The sequence below is a fragment of the Daktulosphaira vitifoliae genome, unplaced genomic scaffold (assembly GCF_025091365.1).
Source record: "Daktulosphaira vitifoliae isolate Bord-2020 unplaced genomic scaffold, ASM2509136v1 Scaffold_4, whole genome shotgun sequence".
Classification (NCBI taxonomy): domain Eukaryota; kingdom Metazoa; phylum Arthropoda; class Insecta; order Hemiptera; family Phylloxeridae; genus Daktulosphaira; species Daktulosphaira vitifoliae.
The window spans coordinates 17,165,475-17,186,939 of NW_026099575.1; the positions used below are offsets into that span (position 1 = coordinate 17,165,475).

At 30.7% G+C, this 21,465-nt stretch overlaps 2 protein-coding genes across 3 annotated transcripts in view; both read left to right on the top strand.

Annotated features, from left to right (window-relative positions):
* LOC126905864 (uncharacterized) overlaps window positions 1-21,465 on the top strand; it is a 254,847-nt gene that overhangs the window by 146,795 nt on the left and 86,587 nt on the right. The window lies entirely within an intron of this gene.
* Window positions 1,229-20,904, top strand: LOC126905849 (cilia- and flagella-associated protein 251-like). Its single transcript, XM_050685959.1, has 20 exons — window positions 1,229-1,347; window positions 1,415-1,518; window positions 1,962-2,116; window positions 3,749-3,864; window positions 3,938-4,058; window positions 4,135-4,270; window positions 4,360-4,502; window positions 5,485-5,610; window positions 5,707-5,815; window positions 6,029-6,174; window positions 6,251-6,420; window positions 6,484-6,671; window positions 6,842-6,959; window positions 7,024-7,107; window positions 7,181-7,300; window positions 7,353-7,444; window positions 9,669-9,900; window positions 9,978-10,221; window positions 17,215-17,333; window positions 20,782-20,904. Exons 1-20 carry the CDS (start codon window positions 1,327-1,329, stop codon window positions 20,851-20,853), a joined length of 2,616 nt encoding a protein of 871 aa, XP_050541916.1. The 5' UTR covers window positions 1,229-1,326; the 3' UTR covers window positions 20,854-20,904.

Here is a 21,465-nt window from a genome sequence, read left to right on the forward strand (position 1 = left end):
CCAGCCAATTTTTTGTTTTTGCAATCCGGCTCATAGAAATTGAGTAAAATGATAACTCTTTACGTTTATTTTAGTAAGTATCACCTTTAGTAATCATAATAACAATACAAACGAAAAATAAATATAGGTAGTAAATAAATAAAAGGCTTTACTAGAAATGCCAAATTACTGAAAAAAAGGAGATAAATTAATGTTATTAATGATAAATTTTGAATACATTTCACTATCAAAACTTTATTTTTAAGTGGTTGCATTGGTTATCCACCATCTTCTTTATTTTGTATTATTTTTTTCAATTAATTGTTTGTATTTAAGTACTTTTCACGCATAATTATGTATGAAGCATAAATAACCATTTTATCATTATCACTAACTATTTTAATTAACTTAACGTTAATTAGATAAATAAAACAAAAAATTATAAGTAAAAGTTAAAGAACTATCTTAACTAAAAAAATATTAAACTAAAACTAAAATTACTCACTAAAACATCCAAACACTGCAGCGATAAAATATCAAATGATACATGACTTAATATTTTTCAGATCCCATCCCCAATACAATTATTTGCCATTTGATCCAATCGTAGGAATAGTATACTTGGATTTTGTTTATTACTTGTACAAGTGTACAAGTACTGGTTTACTTGTCAAGTACACCAGTCATGAGAACGCTCCACTTGTTAATAATTAGATGATTTGTCAAGTATACAATTATTGGTGTACTTGGCAAGTACCCAGTCGTGCGAATCCGCCTTAACCTTTTACCCTTATACAGATGGAGGTTTAAATCTTGAAACATTTGTATAAAAAATAGATCTTTTTCAACAGATTTTTTGAAAATGTTCGGAGAATCTTGGTCTTTTAAATTTTATAGACAGCAGAATGTTTTTTCAATAGTTCTTGATTTTAATAATAAAATCAATAAAATAATGTTTTTTATTAATTTTAAAAAGTGGAATTCCATTTTTTTTATAGGTATTTATTTATTATTTTGTAAACTTGACCCTTCACCTGCCCACAGGAGAGAATTCAAAGTGACAACGTTTTCCCAAAAAATTAACTTTTTCAATTTAACTTTTAAAAGTGTTCCGAAAATACTGACACTTTTATAAATATCTTAAATTAAAGCTTATGTAATAAACTTTAATTGACTTATCAATTTTAGAAAATGGAATGGTCATTTGGTTGGAATTATAAGAAGGGTCTGCAATACATTCCTGGGAAAACGATTTCGGATGGAATTATTAATAACGTTCGCTTAGCTTACGTTAGTGCACATATTGGTGTTATATACGAATATGATTTTAAGACCAAAACTAATGGAATGAAAATGTTGAACGGTCATGTAAGTCAAATTAATTATTCTTTGGCAGATAATAAATATATGTATTTTTAATTATTTTAATTGATAGCGCAATATCATAAGTAGCTTTGATGTATCAACAAACGGCCAATGGTTTGTTACAGTTGACCTGGGAAAAGAGTCAACTATTATAGTTTGGGAAAATGTTAATGGGTAATATTAATTACTATTGAATATTACTTTTTATAGACTAACAGAATAAAAACTACAGTTAATATTATTTAATAACCAATATTTTTTTTATCTTGGCCAATGAATTTGAACAAACTGACTATGGGACAAAGTGTAGTAAAATGCATTTTATATTTAATATTCTCATGCATAATCAATTCTCTTAAACTTTTATCTAATTCAAGTATCTTTAATCAAAAATTGTATATGATAAAATACATCCGTCACTCTTGAAATATTAAGTTAACGTGTTTGAGTTTATTCTATTCCTTTTTTTTTTTTAACATTCGCTATAATCGTTTTAATAAATAAGAGTTAAATTAACAAAGTGCATTAAAAGCAGCAAAGTGTCCATGTGTACCTGATTATGCCTCTGTGTATTGAAAAATAACAACTGTACGAATTACGTTATGTTCTATTTATAGGACTCCAATATATTCTGTATTTTCGCCATTCAAAAGTGGAATATCTATTGTTAAATTCAGTATAGACTCCAAATATTTGATAACGGTAGCGACTGTCAACAATGTTCAAAGCGTAGCTTTATGGAATTGGACGTTTGGTGCAGATGATCCTATCAGTATGATTTCTACTTTAACTATTCCACAAGGCAATAAATATAAAACTTAAATTTACATTTTAGCTAGACCAGTGCCCGTGCTAGGTCTTACAGTGACCCAGACAAATCATGATACGAGTGCTAGGAAGGAGGGGTGATAGAGGTGGGATGGATACCCTCAGTAAAAATAATTACATAGTTAAGTTACAATTTGATTTTCGATTGGTGGTGTAATAAAGATTTTTATATACACCTTCACCCAAAAAATAAACACAAAACTACGTGGTCCCGAGAGCCAATTCTCGAAGTTGTATGATAAAATGGTCGTATACGATATAATTACTAACATAGTAAAATTTTAACGAAAGTGATAAATAATATCTATTCATGAACAGCTTTGATAATTTTTTATCATTCATCGAATTCTATGAAAAAAATCACATGAACCATTATGATTACTATTGAAAATTATTTTATTGAGTACTTATTTTTTTAGCGGCTTCCCAGAAAAATGTTGAAAATCCACTATTTATAGTAGACATTTCATAGACTTAACTACGATTTATTCACTTTAAACAATACATAATAGAAAGTTTTGTTAATAAAGAAACTTAAAAATAGTTATCTTTTTAATATGTATTTATGTTGTTGAGTTGGACGACTGATAAGATTTAAATAAAAAAAACTGGTATGTCCTAAAAAAAGCGTCTAGCAAAAAAATAAAACTAATAACTTGGACAAATAATGGTATGATATTACATTTATTCAAGTTTATATCTAAAACTTCATAATTACTTACATTTACTTCACTTTTAACATATTGTTTTAGCATATACTTTAGGTATACGAGTTCAGTACGGTGAAAGAGGGATGGAGGTTGGCCAAATAGAAGAAGAAAAGAGACACCCACGCTAACAGCCGATCTGAACAGCCCAATTAAATGTTTCACATTAAAAAAAAATGTGTAGCTAAAACAAACTTCCTCTCGATTACTATCTAAAAATTTAGTTTTAGATAATTAACGCAAGAAAAAGTTAAAATTAAAAAATGTTAAATTTTATTTACTGCTCATAAATATTATACATTTATATAATCAGTCAATGGTAATCATACTTATGATAAAATATTCCATTAATTTTTATCATAAGGTTTTACGCAGTAGACAGAATATTAAATAATATTCATTTGTTAAATTTATATCACTTTTTAAGAATACATCATGATTTATATTTTTTGATAAATTCATTTATCGAATGCGAGTTAATTTATCACTGTTTCAAAAGACCTAAGTGGGATCCTAAGAATCTATATTCCCATCGGTCAATTATAACTATTAACTGTATATGACAAAAGGTTCTCCTTGAAATAATTTTGTGTTGCCACTGCCCTGGGCGCATACTTCCTACCGAAAAATTTTGAAACCTTTAAATCACTCTTAAATATGTAATGAATATAATGCATGCTTTTAAGTGACTCAATTAAAGATTCTTTACTTACAAATTAATATATTTTTTAATTATAATTAAAATGTCCCAAATTTTGTGAATAATTTTTTTTGCAACATTAACTGGAGCACGTACTCCGCTCGCCTAACGCGATTATATTTTTTTCTCGTATAAAACACCTTTAATTTGAACAATTTATTTTATTCAGTAATTATTGAACTTGACGATAACATTGGCCCAATAGAACAAATATCATGTTGTCCAAATCGTTCAAATTTTTTCTGTTTAACATCTAAAAAATCAGTAATTTTTTTAACAGCAGTGGTAAGTCGTTTTTTCTATTTTTAATTTTGAGTACGGAATACTTATTAATAAAAATATTTTCATTACATAAAAGATTGAAAAACATAATGCATTAATTGTTCAAATTCCAACTGAAAAGGGACAAAAAAATTATGAATACACTCAGTCTACATACTTAAACAACTTCCGCCAAGTATTGTCTGCAACCACTCGAGGTGATATTTTGAAGAAAAATGTTAACTTCCATGTACAATTTTTTTTTAACTACTATAACTACTTCTAACTATTTAGGTCTTGTAGCTGTATGGGATGATTATGATTACGGATCTATAGAAGCACATAATAATAGACCTGTTACAAATAAAAAACGTTTATTAAAAACTGTACAGCTTCAAAATCATTCTATTATTACCATAATATGTCATAAGTAAATAATTATTTTTTATATAGTACATTAATTACAATTTTTTGTGCAAATATTAATTAAAAAAGAAACTGAAAATGATATGATCTTAGGCTTATAATAACAGGCAATATAAATGGTGATATATTTTTCTATGACAAATCATTAAGAGTTTTATTTCATTTGACAAAATTTGTTGGAGATGGAATTATGTCTATAGAAATATTAACACCTATCGATCTTTGTAAAGAAACAGGTATTATATAAAAATTAAATGTAATATCTATAATATAAAAATGAATTAATAAATAGAACTTTTTATTTATGCAAGAGGGACATAGTAGCAATACCCTTAAAATGCATTATCATTTAATAAATAAGCTGAAAAAAGTCATACACTAGCAGAATTGAAGAAATGGTTGTTTCTTCCAAATTTTTTTTATGTAACTAAAACTTATAAAACTCTTGTGGTTTAATTATTTAGATGTTTTTCTGATAGAGGGAATGTTGTGTTTAGTTATTACCGTTACATAAAAGGGACTTATAAAATATACAGAGTGATTGATGAAGAATAAGACACTCATCCCTTTGGAAACTATTGTAAATTTAAAATTTTCATAAGGGAAACAATTGTTTGATTTAAAAAACTACAATAATATTAAATTAAATATTTTTTTTCGACCTTTGGGGGTAAAAACTTAAACTTTATTTATTTTTAATGGAAACCGCTATTTTTAATTTATTATATGTCAGAAAAAATAATTCAAAAAATTTTGTTTTAATATTATTTTTTTTTTAGTGAACCGTTATTCTGTTATTGCTAATAATCTTTATTGATTTTTGATCAATTTTTTATTGATATTAATTATCTATAGGAAATTTATTATTATGCTAAAATATTATATTAAGTAAATAATGTTCTGTTTAGCATACAGTAGACGTTATGTTTTCATGATGTCATCAAACAAGATTTTGTTGACAGTTCTAATTATCATATGTATCACTTATAATAGCAAAAATAAATACTGATAATAATTTTTGTGACACAAATTATTGTTCACCTCGGTACAAAATCCAAATTAATTATAAATTTCTATTTTAAATCTATCAGTTTATTGGATAAATGAAATTACAAGAACAAAATTTTTTGAACATTTTTGTTCTATCATGTAATTAATATAGTATATATATATGTAATATAAAATTTTTAAATATTCTTCATATAAAACTCGTTCTAGACACGTCTAATGAAAATCTTTTCAATAACCAAACTATACAAAACAAATGCAAAACGGATAAAGTTAATAATAAATGCAGTACAACTGCAAGTGAATCATATTTTAAATTCGCTCCATTTATTATAAGTATGATATTATAAATACTTTAGTTATAAAATTTTTAATATTTCATAAATTAAATAGATCATGGAAGCTATTAGTTTTATAATATTATTGTTTTAGGTACTGTCAGCGGTAAAATCATTTATATTGATATTTCTCAACAAAATTATACTCAAATTCGTGAGTCTTGTGATGGTGTTATCACTTCTATGACAATTCATCCAGAACAGTATGATTGTGAATTATTTTATTTGATAAAATTTATTATAAAAATATTTTACTTGTATTCATTAAGTACCATAATAAAGTAAAAAAATATATTTCTAAGCGGGAATTTTGGTTGTAAATAACAGGTGTGATAGATGAACAAATTCTATTTGTTAATAATGACCTCGATTTAACACTTGATTGGAAATCTAATTTATAATTTACATTTTTTCAGGCCTTATATAGTTTACGGAAACTCTGTTGGACGGCTTAACATGTACAATTATCAAACAAAGCAATTTCTTATCTCAAATTTAAGTTCTAGTGAAACGATTTACTCGTTTGGTCGACAATTTACCTGTATTCAATATTCTCCTAAAGGTAAATAATAACAAATAGTTAAATTTATTCTGTAAAATTTTATAACTAAGAATTTTATTTGTTATTAATTTAACAGGGTTTTACTTTTGTTGCGGTACTGAAGACGGGTCTTTATGGTTTCTAGATCCTTGCTTGTTAACACCTGCTATTCTTAAGCCTTTCAAATGGACTGATACGCCCATTCGCTGCATAACATTTTCACCTAGTACATCCAAGTGCGATTCTTCTAAATACGTTGTCTACACTGTAAGTTCAATACTTTTATTTTATGGAATAGTTGACTTGAATTTTATTTTTCACTTGGTATAGGATGGATCTTTTGGCTTATATCTTTATAGTATGATACCTGGAGAACAACTAAAAGTAAAATATCATGGCTGTTACCAAGCTCATACTAATGAAATAAGAGGAATTGTCATTGTCGAAGATGATGACAATTTAATAATCTACAGTGCAGGTGCTGATTTAAGAATCATTGTTTTTAAATTTAATAAACAGTAAGTAAACACTAAATAAAATATTATTATACATTTTCTTTTATAGTAAATTTCAAATAAAACATTTATTTAAAAATTGAATAAATTATAATTAGTTATTGCTTAAAATATTAAAAATGGCGTTTTATATATATTTTTATATATTATTATTGTGTTTTTACTTATAATAGATTAAATGAATACATGGAATTATTGAAAATAATTCAAACAGAACCATGGAGCGAACCACTTTGTATGGTACGATCAACGATAAAAAAAGAACTCAATTTGATCATCAGTGGCAAAGATGTAAGTGAAATATCGAAATAAGCTTCTTATTTTATACTCATATAGCTGTATAATGGAATCATAGTTGCACTTATATGTGTGGGATGAAAATCGCTGCATTCGAACCACTAACGGTGTCAAACTTAAAACACCCATACGACTTTTAAAAGTAAAAGCATAAAAAAAAATTAGATAAATTTTGATACATATATGTTGTTTTATTTATACGATATTTTTTTTAGGAATCGCAGAAAAGCAATAAAATATTATTTTTTGGTAGCGATACAGTTATAGGAATGTTACGTCAACCTATAGATGGGAATCCATATTCGTATACGGCAGTAATTGGATCCCCTTCAAAAGTAAAACTTAGTCCATTATAGACAAAATTGAGCTCATAATTCATTATTTTAGATGCTTGATATAAATGTATGCCCAAAAAGTAATTATTTGTTCAGTATAAATGAAGATTGTTCGTCTGTATTCATGTGGTCCATTAATTATAAGTAAGTAATACTAATTTATATAATATAATCACACATTCCTACAATGACAGTTATAAAATTTATTTTAGCTATACGAAAGTAATATTTTTTTTTTTTTGTTTTGTTGCTATTTTTTCTCAGCTTTTATTGGACTCTTTTTATTGAAAAATACATCAAAAGATGACAAATTGTATCTAATTAAAGACATTACTTTCAAAGATTGAAAAAATTTTCCTNTCAAAAGATGACAAATTGTATCTAATTAAAGACATTACTTTCAAAGATTGAAAAAATTTTCCTCGTTCCCCGTAAATGGGGGAAATTCTCATAAAAATTACAAATTTTAAAATTGGTAAATTTTTATATTTTTAACGTCTTTTACGTCTTTAAATTCTGGAAAATTGATAAATTAAAAGAATTTTTTTTATAATTACCTCAGGTATTTCATTTTTATTAGTCATAATTTAATTCTTTACCTGCCCACAAGGAGATTCAATTTTTTACATAAATAGTTAATCTTTTCAACTTAACTTTTGAAAATGTCTCGGTAATACTCCAAACTTCAAACACTAATTAAATTAAAACTTATTATAAATTATAAATAAAATGTAAATAAAAAATGTTATTTTGTTGTGAAAATCAGCATTTTATGTGTTTGAAATTTCGAATAAAATAAAATTTAAACATTATGAAAGGATAAACTTTTAACTCGAGGAAATATAATTCTAAACAAAATATTTTTGTGGAACACAAATTATTTTATAATTACAATATCATACTAAAATCATTCTCATCATATCCTATTTCATATGTATTACATATAAACTGTATTTTATATATTGTAGTGAAATAGGAGAGTTGCGGATCCTTATTTTTCTTCTAATTATATTTTTTAATTTGCTGAAAAATTAATTTTAGCATCATTATTATTAACACAAAATTATTTTCTACATTTAATAAGGCCAAAAATAATTTTTTTTATATAATTCATCATAAATCAATAATCATACCAGGGGCGTCATTTTAGTTTTTTTTGGGCTGTGCAAGATTTTAAGTAGGCCATTTTGAAATGACATCTGACCATATAAAAGTAGATATACCTACTTAAGTAAACAAAAAAACACCAACCCAGCACAGTGGGATCGTGGCATAGTTGGGACCAGTATAGATGATATCTGACAGTGATTGAAATCACTATCATAAGAAACGCTTCGATGCAAATTTGTAGATAGTATTTAATTCTAAGAAATTGGTGGATTATTCCAAAAGCAAAATAAACTCCTATTTTTTGTTCTACACTGACTGCCATTTGCGCATAAAAAATAGGTCATCGTTCTAAATTTTTTTTTCTGAACTTCTAGTACATAAATAAGCTTTATTTTAACATATATTTAAAAAACGTAGTGTTCCCGGAATATTTTCAAAAGTTAAGTTGAAAACGTTCTACTTTTTATACAAATTTTTAAGTTTTCAAAAATTCAAAATCACTTTTCATAACTTTGAGGAAGTAAAATAATCAAAATTAGTTTATATTTATATTAAAAGGGAAAATTCCAAATGAATGGAGGAATAGTATTGTGGTGCCAATATTTAAAGGTAAAAGAGACATACAGGAGTGTGAAAATTAAATTTGATGTGAGTATAGATGTTGTGGAAGATCGTGTCAAGAGGAAGTTTTGGATAAGAGTGGCCAACCCCAAGTAGTTGGAATGAAGGCGAGGAAAAAGAAGAAGAAGAATATTTAAGAATATTAAATGTTACTTGGATTTATGTAACTTTTATAAAAATTGTTGGAGACATTATTATGTCAAACCCTTGTATGAAATTTAAGAAAATAAAATTTGAACACAAAAATAGCATATATTTTAACTACGGCAGCCATTTGCATAAAGAAGACAGGTCGTCGAGACAATTTTTTTTTTTAATTTTTAGTACGTAACTTAATTTTAATTTGACATATGTTTTAAGGTCATAGTATTTCCGTAACATTTTTAAAACTTAAGTTTTAAAAAGTTGAGTTTTGTAAAAAAGTTGTTATTTTGAATCCCCCCTTTTAAAGTGAGGGGTGCGGTTGCACACCCTGACCCTCCACAAATGACGCCCCTGAATCTAAGTAATGGCAGTTATTGATATGAGTTTTCAATAATTCATTTGCCAAAACTAAAACGTTTTGGGTCGATTGCTTCCATTGTTTTTTCCGAATTTTACTATAATATTTATAATAACAATAATGCTTATCTTTAAGTTCTTTAAAACGGTCAGAAAGAATTGGTGGTACCAGTTTGGTAGCATTTGAGTCATTACTTGATGGAGGTTTAAATGGAACAGAATTAGCTCAACTCAAAGAATACTTTTATTGTGTTCAATTAGTAACGAGTTCGAAACCCGAAGTGGATACAGTACTAACCGAATACATTAATGTTTGTGATGTTCCTTTGTTAATGAGATCTATGGGTTATTATCCATCTGAAATTGAAGTAAAATACCCTTAAATAAATATTTTTCTAACATTAATACAAGCATAATATTTATAAAATTCGCTGATTTCCTATAGTTAACCAATATGGCTAATGAGTTGCATTTAAGAGACGAAATAAAATTGGGTCATTCAAACACTGTAATAACTTTTGATGAACTTGTTATATTGTACATAAATTATAAGCCACGAATAGCTATGAAAATTCAAGACATCAAAATATCATTTGAAAATATGGTACTAAACGATCCGTTTAATAATACCAATAATAATGAAAAAGTAATAACCAGAGAGTCGTTTGTGGATATGCTAATAAATAAAGGTGATTATGGATTTAGCGAAAAAAATAATTACGATAGTCATCGCTTATTAAACTCATTTGAAACTAGACCATTTGAGTCCATTCACCAAATGAGTCAATAAGGCGAAAAACCCTTAAAAAGATACATGACACTTAAGTACGTCAGAATCTCCTCTTTACTGAATCCTTCTGTGCTATTTCGTTTATGTAATACAAGATAAATACGTACTAACACTCGCTAACGAACTTACAATGCCAAAAACCGCTTGATTTATAATGAAAATATAATTTAATTTATCTTCATGATAGCAATAAATACGGGTACCGTAAAATTGGGTTAAATAGTTCTATTTTTTTAGCTTTGATGCGAAGCTGAGAAGGTATTGGTTTTACTATGATGTGTTTTCTTTTTTAATATTACTTTTTTTTTGTGTTTGTTACCAATTTTTCTCAGCTCTCACAGAACCAATTTCTTTCAATGATACGTCAAAAGATCACAAATCGTATCTAGTCGAAGACACTACCCTCAAAAATTGAAAAAAATTCCCTCGCTTCGCGTAAATGGGGGAAACCTCCAAAAAATTACAAATTTAAAAATCGCTAATTTTCGACATTTTTCAAAAATGAACAAATCAATATAACTCTTTTTTTATAGATGCTTGATATCTTTACCTATCATTTGGTATATTTCATTTATAAATCTGACCATTTACCTGCCCACAGGGAGGGATTCAAAATTACAACTTTTTGACAAAAAATTAACTTTTGAAAGTGTTCCGGAAAGTCTGACACTTTATTATATATCTTAAATTAAAGCTTATGTAATATAATTTATTATGGAAAAAAACATTTTCGGACTTTATTTTGTCTTCACGGTGAAAATTGCTACCAAATGCTATTTTTGTGTTAAAATTCTCGATTTTATATTTTACATTTTTAACTTAGTTTTAGTTTTAGTTTTAGTTATTATTGAGGTGGACATAATGCCCATGCACTCAGACCTGTTGGTCCATTGTGCGCACCTCATACCGAATTGTCTTGATTCGGTTTACCCACCTAAGTGTTATCACCAAAGTGTTAATACATTACCAACCATAAAGTCACCTCTAGAGATGACCAAAGAGTCCTGTCTTTCTGGCGAAATTAAGTATCTCCCTGGGTTTTAGGTTTTTAATATCCTCTTTTTCAGGAAATGGTTTATTCAAGTAGTTTGATCTTAGTGTGGACAAGGCTTCACATTCGCACATGATGTGAAATGAGTCTTCCTCTTCTACTCCACATTTTCTGCACAATGGTGATTCCGATACCCCCATTGCGTTAAGATGCTTAAGCAGGTGACCATGTCCTGTCAGTAGACCAGTCAGGGTGCTTATTTGATGTCTAGTCATGCTATTAAGATCACCCAGCAATAAACCAGGGGTCTTGATAAACATTTTAGATTGTCTAGGTACTACCAAGTACTTCCAGATTTTCCTGTGTTGTTCTCTGCACCAATTCTTGGGTAACGCTTTGAGCGATTGCTCAGTGAGCCCTACCACTGGTTCTGGTCCAACATAGGTGTTCTCTGCTCCTTTCCTGGCTAGAAAGTCAGCATTCTCATTTCCAGTGACACCGTTGTGTCCTGGTACCCACGCTAGTGTAACTTTGTTGAACCTCGATAGTGATTCTAAAGTTTCCCTGCATTCGAGGACCAGCTTTGAATTCACCTGATCGTTACAGAGTGCTTTCAAAGCCGCTTGACTATCACTTAAGATAGTTATCTTCCTATTTTTGTATACCAGCAGGTTCTGAGCCCCTACCAGTATCGCCATCACCTCTGCTTGGAAAACAGAGGGTGTTGTGCCCAATGACATACTGACATTTATTCGTGGCTTTAAGCCCCAAATTCCAGCACCTACCTTTCCTGATTTTTTGGATCCATCTGTATATATCACAAATCCTCCTTTGTCAGTCAGGTGGTTAATATTCCATTCTATACGTGTAGTGATCTCCACTTTGTAGGGAATGTTATTCTTAAGAACCGGTTTGATATAGTCCAAGGGGTATTCTAAAAAGCCCTTGTCTATCTCTTTTAGTATTTTACCATGTTCTGTTGTATCACTCTCCAAAGTCCACATACCTAAGTTGTGGAATCTTAGTGCTGTAGCTTTGGCGTGAGCTTTCACCTCTAGATGCAGAGGAGGCAATCCAATTAGTGCCTCTAATGCGACCGTTGGTGTAGTTCTTAATGCTCCAGTGATGGCAATAGCAGCCATTCTCTGTATGCGACTAAGTTCTTTCCTAGCTGTAATGAGTGCTGTTCTGGTCCACCAGACCAGGGCACCGTACAATATCATAGGTTTAATCACTGACGTGTACAACCAATACATAACTCTTGGTTTAAGACCCCATGTCTTTCCCAAGGCTCTGCTGCAAGTCCACAATGTGGTCATTGCTTTTTTGATTCTTGACTCAACATGTGATTTCCATTTTAGCTTACTATCCAAGATAATACCTAAGTATTTTACTTCTGATTTTAAGCTAATTTCTTGTCCATTCAGAGTAAGAGTGTCCAGGTTGTCTAGTCCTATTCTCTTTCTAGTGAACATAACAACCTCTGCTTTATTTGGATTAACAGATAGACCGTACTTACTACACCATATCTGTATAGTGTTAAGTCTCTGTTGTGCTAAGTCAATAATAGTGTCTGGGAATTTACCCACCACTGTTATAACCAAGTCATCCGCATAGGCTTGTGTATAACAATATTTGTTTAACTCTCTAATAAGCGAGTCCAATACTAGACACCATAGCAAGGGGGATAGAACCCCGCCTTGTGGGCATCCCTGTTTGACACTCTTGATTACTTTGGTCTCATTGAGCTGTCCCAAAATGGAGCGTTCCTTAAGCATGGATTCTATCCACTTAATAATAAGTGGTTCTATTCCACGCTGTTGTGCAGATTCACACATAGCATCGAAGGGAGTATTGTCAAAAGCCCCTTCGATGTCCAGGAATATACCTACTGCATACATTTTATTCTCTACAGCTTTCCCTATCTTAGTAGTTAAGCAGTGTAGAGCTGTATCAGTAGATTTCCCCGTTTGATACGCATGTTGGTTTTCATGTAAAGGGTTCTCCTTAAGAGGCCCCTCCTTGATGTACCTATCAATAAGTTTCTCCATAGTCTTAAGAAGAAAAGAAGTAAGACTTATTGGTCTGTAGGATTTTGCTTCATAATAGTTAGTGCGGTTAGGTTTGGGTATAAACACTACCCTAACCTTACGCCAGCTTTCTGGTTGATAACCATAGGCAAGGCATGCCCTAAATATTTTGCAGAGATGGGGGACGATTATCTCTAACCCTTCTTGCAGAAGTGCAGGGAAAATTTCGTCACAGCCTGCAGCTTTAAAACTGCCAAAGGCTTTTATTGCCCATCTTATTCCACTTGGGGTTATCACTTTCCTGGTTAGTCTCCAATCAGCACAGGTCACACGTTTGTCCTGTGCATCATGTTCCTGTTCTCTGTTGTTAATTGTAGAGTCAGGAAAATGTGTGTTCATCAAATGTGATAATGTTTCATTATCATTATTGGTGAACATTCCGTCTGGCAGTAGTATTGCCTCGACAGTTTTGTTTGGTCCATTCCTTAGTGATCGCAGAAGTCTAGTTGCTATAGGGAGTTGTTGTATATCCCCACAGAACTTCTTCCAGCTTTCTCTTTTGGACTTTTTCAATGCAGATTTGTAGTTCCTTTGGGCGTCCTTATAGGATTCCCAGTGTTGTTCCAAACCTGATTTCATTGCTTTATTTAAGAGCTTACGTGAACTCTTTCTTAATTTAGACAGGTTAGCATTCCACCAAGCTACACCCTGCCCTGTACCTTTCCTTTCTATTAAAGGACAGTTTTCTTTGTAAGCTGAGACAATGGAGTCCTGTAGCATATTTACAGCCCTTTCAGTACTCTGTCTCGACCCCAATCTAAACTGTAGGTTAATCAGGTCACGAGAGAGATCTGCCCTGTATTTGTCCCAGTTTGTTCTTTTCGGGTTCCTATAGTACTCCGTCTCAACTTTGTTAATTTCCAAAGTGAATCGTAAGTGCCTATGATCAGAAAGAGAAGGTTCGGAGGACACTTTCCACCCTTTTATCTTTTGAAGTAACCCTTTTGAACAAACTGTTAGATCAATGACTTCCTGCCTGTTCCTGATAACAAAAGTAGGTTCACTACCTCTGTTCAGTATACTTAGGTCTGTAGTCAGCAATAGATCCATTATAACCTCTCCTCTTTGGTTGATGTTACTGCTCCCCCAAATAGTGTGGTGTGCATTAGCATCCATACCTAGGATTAGTTCTAATTTTTCATTTTTGCAATAATTAAAGAGCATAGTTAGGTCCCTACCTGGGTCTGTGACCTCATATGGTAAGTATCCTGAAGCTACTATGATATTTTTACCATCATTTAGTGTTACTCTAATAATAGTCAAGTCTGCACTTGATAGATTAAGTATCAGGCTGGCTTTAACTTTATTATTAACCAAAATGCAAGTTCTTGGTTTATCTGCTTGTTTATGAAACAGTTTAAAATCCCTTAGATTTAGCCCCTTAATCTGGTCCCCATTTATCCATGGTTCCTGAATAAGTGCTATTTGTAAGGGTGTTGTATGCCTCTCAGTTAGGGTCCTTAGTAATACACTACTGGCCCCTTTACTGTGATGCAGGTTTATTTGCGTGAATTGAATTCTATTGTCAGCCATTCAGATAAACTGATGTTGACGCCTAAGAAAGCACGCTGTGCTGGGTGTGATACAGGTGTCTGAAACAGTCCCTGTGTCACACAGCCCCCCCTGTGGGTGGTGTCCCACCGCCGTCCCCAGGTGGCGACCGTGCCTTGGTTCCGCTCTCCACATTTCCTTTTGGATCTGTGGAGAGGTTCCCCTCAGCTGTGGCCGTTATTGAGGGTGGCGGTTTCCTGGGTCCCTTTCCCTTACGTAACACACTTCCTCCCTTCCCTTTCGAGGCAGGAGTAAAGTGTGTCCGTTTGCCCCTTACCTGTGCCTTACCTCCTTTCCCGAGTGGCACTGGTGATTCCTCAGCCTTCCTCTTCCCAGATTTTTGAGGTGTGGATTTTTTCACATCCTTCCGGGCTGGTGGCTGCTTGGCAACATAATCTGTGAAGCAAACTCTGCCCATTCCAAAATATGGACTGCGCTTCAGTTCCTCCAGTTTGACCATGCTGTTTTCGTCCACACTTAGAAACAGAGTTTGTCCTTTCGGGCCAACCTCTGTCTCATGGTGGACTTTCCAGATCGCCGTGTTCAGCCCTGGGTTTTGTTTTGCCAAAATTTCCATGATCTTCTTGGAATCTTTTGGCAGCCCTGGTATGTGAGTGACCATCCGTTTATACTTGATCGGGTTGTAGGCTTCCAAATGGAGTTCTGCACCGTCCCAAGGTTTTATCAAGTTGACATGGTCAGTGAGCCACTTAAGAGAGCTCTCTTGGGCTGCACTGATCACAAGTGCTCCATCAGTGAGTCTGGTGTCTTCAAACCTTGGTACGTCGGTTCCATCAGTACCCGACAGTATCAAGTCTCCAACACAAGACTCAATGAGTAGCCCCTGCTCTGTGGTCAACTTGTTAGTGGGGTAGCCTGCGAGGACCAGAGCCACTTTTTTATCATCGGTTACCACGTCCCTGTAGGTCGGTACCCAATGAGTTTTCTTACATGGAGGTTCTTGCCCCTTGTCCTCAGGTTTTTGAGCTTCGGTTCCCTTTGACTTTTTCAAGTCATCGGTTCCCTTGTCTCCCTCCTTTGGTAGGTTCTTCTGCCCCTCCATGTTTGCTCGGCTCCTCTTCAGCTTGCGCCTCTGACTGCCGCTCAATTTCTCAGGTCTAAGTTTTAGACCTTCGATTTTGTCAGCTACTGCTCCCAGTTGATCTTGCGATTCCTGGTCTACATTTTCTGACGTTGCTGTCTCTTTGCTAGTAGACGGTTCACCAAGTGTCCCGTTGTTGGCATTGAGACCTTCAAGTTCGGCGATTCTTCTGCGAAGAGTCGCCAGTTCACGATCTTGTTCCGACAGGTTGTCCGTAGGATCCCTGATCGTCACAAGTTCGTTGTTTTGTGGTTTTTCTATGTTTTTGTCCATATAGTTCCCACGAGAAGTCGAGAAATAAAGGTCCGTCACAGCAGAGCTCGATACTGTGATAAGGCTGTATACTCTATGGTGCGCCAGGTGCCATAGAGGATCCCAATGGTCACTTTACCTTTCGGCTAACTACCCTGTGACAAGTTAGCAACCCTTTCACTTGGTATGGCTGGGTTAGGGGGGCCTATTCGCTGTTAGCAAGCAGGTATGCCCAGGCCTACCGGTCCCAACTAACCAAAGTCATGACCGGCTAAGAGCAGTGGTACGTGTTGCCACCCCCACTGAAATAACTAGGGTCCGCGGGGTTGTTAGGCCCGTAATCCTTGCGGATTCCCCTGCGGGAACATTTTTAACTTAATAATGCTTTAACTTATTGAAAAGTTTATGGATCAACACAATTTTTTCTATGAGAAATAATATTTATATCCCTTTTTCATCCGACATACATTATCTTAATCAGGATATTAATAAGGAAATAGGAAATCATGTAGCTTTTGGAATAATCCACAATTTTTTTAAAATAAAACACTATCTAAAGATTTGCATCGAACCCTTTTTTGGATAGTGATTTTAATCACTGTCAGATATTATTATACTTGACCCAACAATGGCATGTCACCACTGTACCATGACCCCCCTGTCCTGGGTGTTTTAGTTATCTTATTGTTAAATGGCCCCACTTGCGTAATGAGTCTAGAAAACGAATATTTTTCTGTATATTAGTATACGTGTAAATCGTAACCAGCCTGTTTAAGTCCAAAAGGCTAATGATTCTATTAATTTTTATATGCATTATAAATTTAATAATGCATTCTTTAATTATATCCTAATTTTTTCCATGTAATAATAATTAGAAACATATTATATTCAATTTTTATATTTTAGGAGAAAAAATAAGCTTTCGTGAAATGGAAATACTTATTCATATATTATCAAAAACAACCGATGAAATATCACCAGGAAACAAAGAATCTTTAGAATTAATTCTTAACACTTTACCATTCGTAAGTTAGGAATATACAAAGGGTACAGTAAATAAGGAAATACGTCAATTGTTACAAACAAAGGAAACAATAGAAACCTGTTTCCTTACTTATTGAACACATTGTATTGTAACATTGAAAAATGTATGCATTATTTAAATTTTTTTTACGCAAATATATTGCGGATGAAAATATATTCACAATCAGTACAATATCAATGATGCAGTTAGAATATTTTTGAAGTAAAATTTCTTTATTGAGGACCCAAAAATTATCCAAGCATCACAGTTGTCAGTTATATTTGTCAGTTACGGATTATCTCATTTATGTCAACGGATTCTATTGTTTCATGGGTATTCAGTCAAATTTCTATTGTTCTATTATACATTCATTCAAATAATAAAATGTTGACTGTATACTTAATAGAACATAGAACCCATTTGATGAACGTTTACTTTCGCTGAACAAAAGAATTTTGACCGTATACCTAATAAAAAAATAGAATCCGTTCGCCGCAAAAGGGACGGTCGAATGTGATGACCGAACGTGATACACAATAATCACTTAAACAGATTCCTTTGTTCTATTAGGTACATTTTTTATTATTCGATGAAATTATAAGTGCAATAAACGGGTATATTTGATAAATGTGTGCGTTTCAAAAATGTTTGCATTTCACTATTTTCCTCGCCTTAAAGGAAGATTTTGCACTATACGGAACACGTCAACGTCACGTTACAGATCGACACCATCACTTAAAAAAATTTTTAGCAATGTATTTACGTGATGTTGACGTTACATACGTGGCCGGTGTTTATGAACAATACAATATAAATACATAGTTATATATTTTGACGGGACGTTGATAGTCCATGTAGTGTGAATCTAAATCCCAACTACTTGTTGCATTTCTTAATAAAAAAATTATTCATTTTTAATTAATATATTACCTTTTAATAACAATAATTTATTACTAATACATATATATGTTAATTTAAAAAATATACTGTATTTATTATTTTAAATAATACGCCAAAACTATATAAATAATTCAATTACACAAATTAAATTAATTAATGCACTTTAAACAACAATACTTTAATTTTCGAAAAAAAGAGCTACATATATAATATTTTAATTTAATTAAAACTACTTAATTTTATATATATAAATTAATTAAAATAAATAAGTGTACATAATTTATATATATAATAAATATATTTACTATAGTATTTATTTATATTTTGATTAATATAAATGAGAAAATAAATATGTAAACTTAAATGATTAAATATACATTATTACATATATTATTCTTATAAATAAAAACCCAACACAGTTGGGTCACGGCACAGTAGGAATGTGACATAGTTGGGTCAAGTATAATATCTGACAGTGATTAAAATCACTATCAAAAAAACGCTTCGATGCAAACCTTTAGATAGTATTTTATTTTAAAAAAATTGTGGATTATTCCAAAAGCTACATGATTTCCTATTTCCTTATTTATATCCTGATTAAAAGTTTTATTATTTTTAAGTGTAATATATGAATATATATATATTTTCCATACACTTTACAATAAGTTATAGTATTATAAAGTTAAAAATGTAAATTATAAAATTGAGAATTTTAACACAAAAGTAGCATTCGGTAGCAATTTTCACCGTGAAGACAAAATAAAGTCCGAACATTTTTTTTTCCGTAATAAAGTATATTACATAATCTTTCATTTAAGATATATATAAATGTGTCAGACTTTCCGGAACACTTTCAAAAGTTAATTTTTGTGAAAAAGTTGTGATTTTGAATCCCTTCTGTGAGCAGGTAAAGGGTCAGATTTATAAAAAAAATTAATCAAATGATAAATAAAGATATCGTGCATCTATAAAAAAAAAGTTATATTGATTTGGTCATTTTTGAAGAAGTTATAGTAGTTTAAATTAAAAAAAATTTTTAAATTTCGAAATTTAGTGATTTTTAAATTTGTAATTTTTTTGAAGATATCCCCCATTTACGGGAAATGAGGAAATTTTTTTCTATTTTTGAGGATAATGTCTTCGACTAGATACGATTTGTGATCTTTTTGACGTATCGTTGAAAGAAATCGGTTCAGTAAGAGCTGAGAAAAATTGGTAACAGACACAAAAAAAAATAATAATATTAAAAAAAAACACATCATAGTAAAATTAATACTTTCTCAGCTTCGCAATTAAAAATAAAATTGTTTGGATTATTTTTTTATTTTATTCCAATGCAAACCTAATATTCTATCAATTGAAATACTCTGAAAGAATTTTCACTTTATTTGCACGTACTCGTAACATTCACTGGCTTTTTTTAGTTATTTGTAATTTAAATTTTGATGATCTTTTTTACATATCACAAATAATGTCACTATTAAAGAATATTAATACAAGAAATATCATTGATGAATTTTTAAAGTCTAATTGTTTTTTTTTTTTTTTGATTCCTAATTTTTTTATAACAACACAATATAACTTTTAAAATTTTTGGAGGTATTCCATTCTATATTATGCGATAGGCATATAATAAAAATATATAACACTAATGTACTAGCATTGTAAATATACAGGGTGTTCAGTAAGTAAAGAAACGGGTTCTATTATTCTCATTGTTTGTAGCAATTGACCTGTTTCCTTACTAACTGAACCGCCTATATACAGTATGTCTCAAGTAGTAAGGTGATATTCAGTAGGACCTAAAATTGGCGAAATCAAAAACTCAATTTTTTATCCCCAAAATTGGGGTATTCCGATTCTCCTCTGCAAATTTTATTTAAATCAAAAATAAACATCGCCACGATATTTTCCCTGAAATTCTCATACTTAATTTGCGTGAGAATTTTAGTATGTGCCCCGTAATGAGGTTTATTTTTAGTTTAATCAAGAAAAACCCACTGATAATATCATATTTTTTTAATTTCAAGAGTTTATTTCGAGAAATTTACAAAAAATCGAATAACCACTCAATTTCTATGAGAATTTTATGGAAAATACCGCGGTGATGTTTATTTTTGATTTAAATAAAATTTGAAGTGGAGAATGAGAAAAATCTTCGATATTGGAGATAGGAAATTTGAGTTTTTGATTTCGCCAATTTTAGGTCCTACTAAATATCACCTTACTACTCGTGACATACATTAAACCATCACTCTGTATATATGTGTCAGTGTTAACTATATACAAAGGTGTCATTTGCGGATCGCGGAATATACATTTGCGTACTTAAAATTCTGTGTTATCAATTTGACCCATATAGTACAATATATTTGGCTTCGGGATTTCAAATAAATAATAAAAAAACCTAAACTTCGTCCCACCCTACATAGTGACCTTTACAATATCCATGCATGACAAAAAAAAATTAAATGTCGTCTCTGTAGCCATATAACTTAACTAATTCTAGACTTAGTATTAATGAAATTAATTTTTTTAATTATTTACAGACTTTTACATTTAATGAAATGATGAAAAATTTGCTAGGGTTTGAAAATATTGATGTTAATAGACTCCAATGAGTTAATAACTTCCAATTATAATTTATCATCTATTAATATAAGTATTTTACTTAATTTATACATTTTTTGAATAAACAAGATTTGAAAACAGTTAATTATGTTTCTATGAAATAAAATTATTAAATAACATCAAAATGAAAAACTAACCATAAATATGATTAAATTACTTTTTTAAATTATTATTTTAATTTCTTGAGATTCATAATATGAATCATAATGATGATTATTTCAAAAAAATATTTGTTTAATTTTATTATAACTAAAACTTACATTTATGAATCAATAAACAAACCTATTTCTAGAATTTTTTTATCAAACTATCTAGTTAATGAGATAGAATAATTACCCGACTAATTAAATAACCTTCAATTTTTTAATTTACATGAGGGTTGAGGGATGTAGAAGTATGCAATTTAGACGAATTACTGTGCACCATAATAAATATATTGAGTAACGAAAAAAAAATGTTGACTTGTATGTAAATTTGTCAACTGATACATGTTTCCATTTCTAATAATTACACATGACTTAAATTAAAAACATTATTGATGATTTTTTTTAGTTTTTATAAAACAAAAAAAAATGTAAAAATTACATTTTGTAATAATTTCG

Excerpts from the sequence above, each read along its gene's own strand:
- LOC126905849 (XM_050685959.1), top strand. The coding sequence starts at position 1,327 with ATGAAAATGTTGAACGGTCAT. Across the intron at positions 4,059-4,134 it reads ATTGTCTGCAACCACTCGAG|GTCTTGTAGCTGTATGGGAT; the intron begins GTGATATTTTGA and ends CTAACTATTTAG. Across the intron at positions 7,108-7,180 it reads CACCCATACGACTTTTAAAA|GAATCGCAGAAAAGCAATAA; the intron begins GTAAAAGCATAA and ends TATTTTTTTTAG.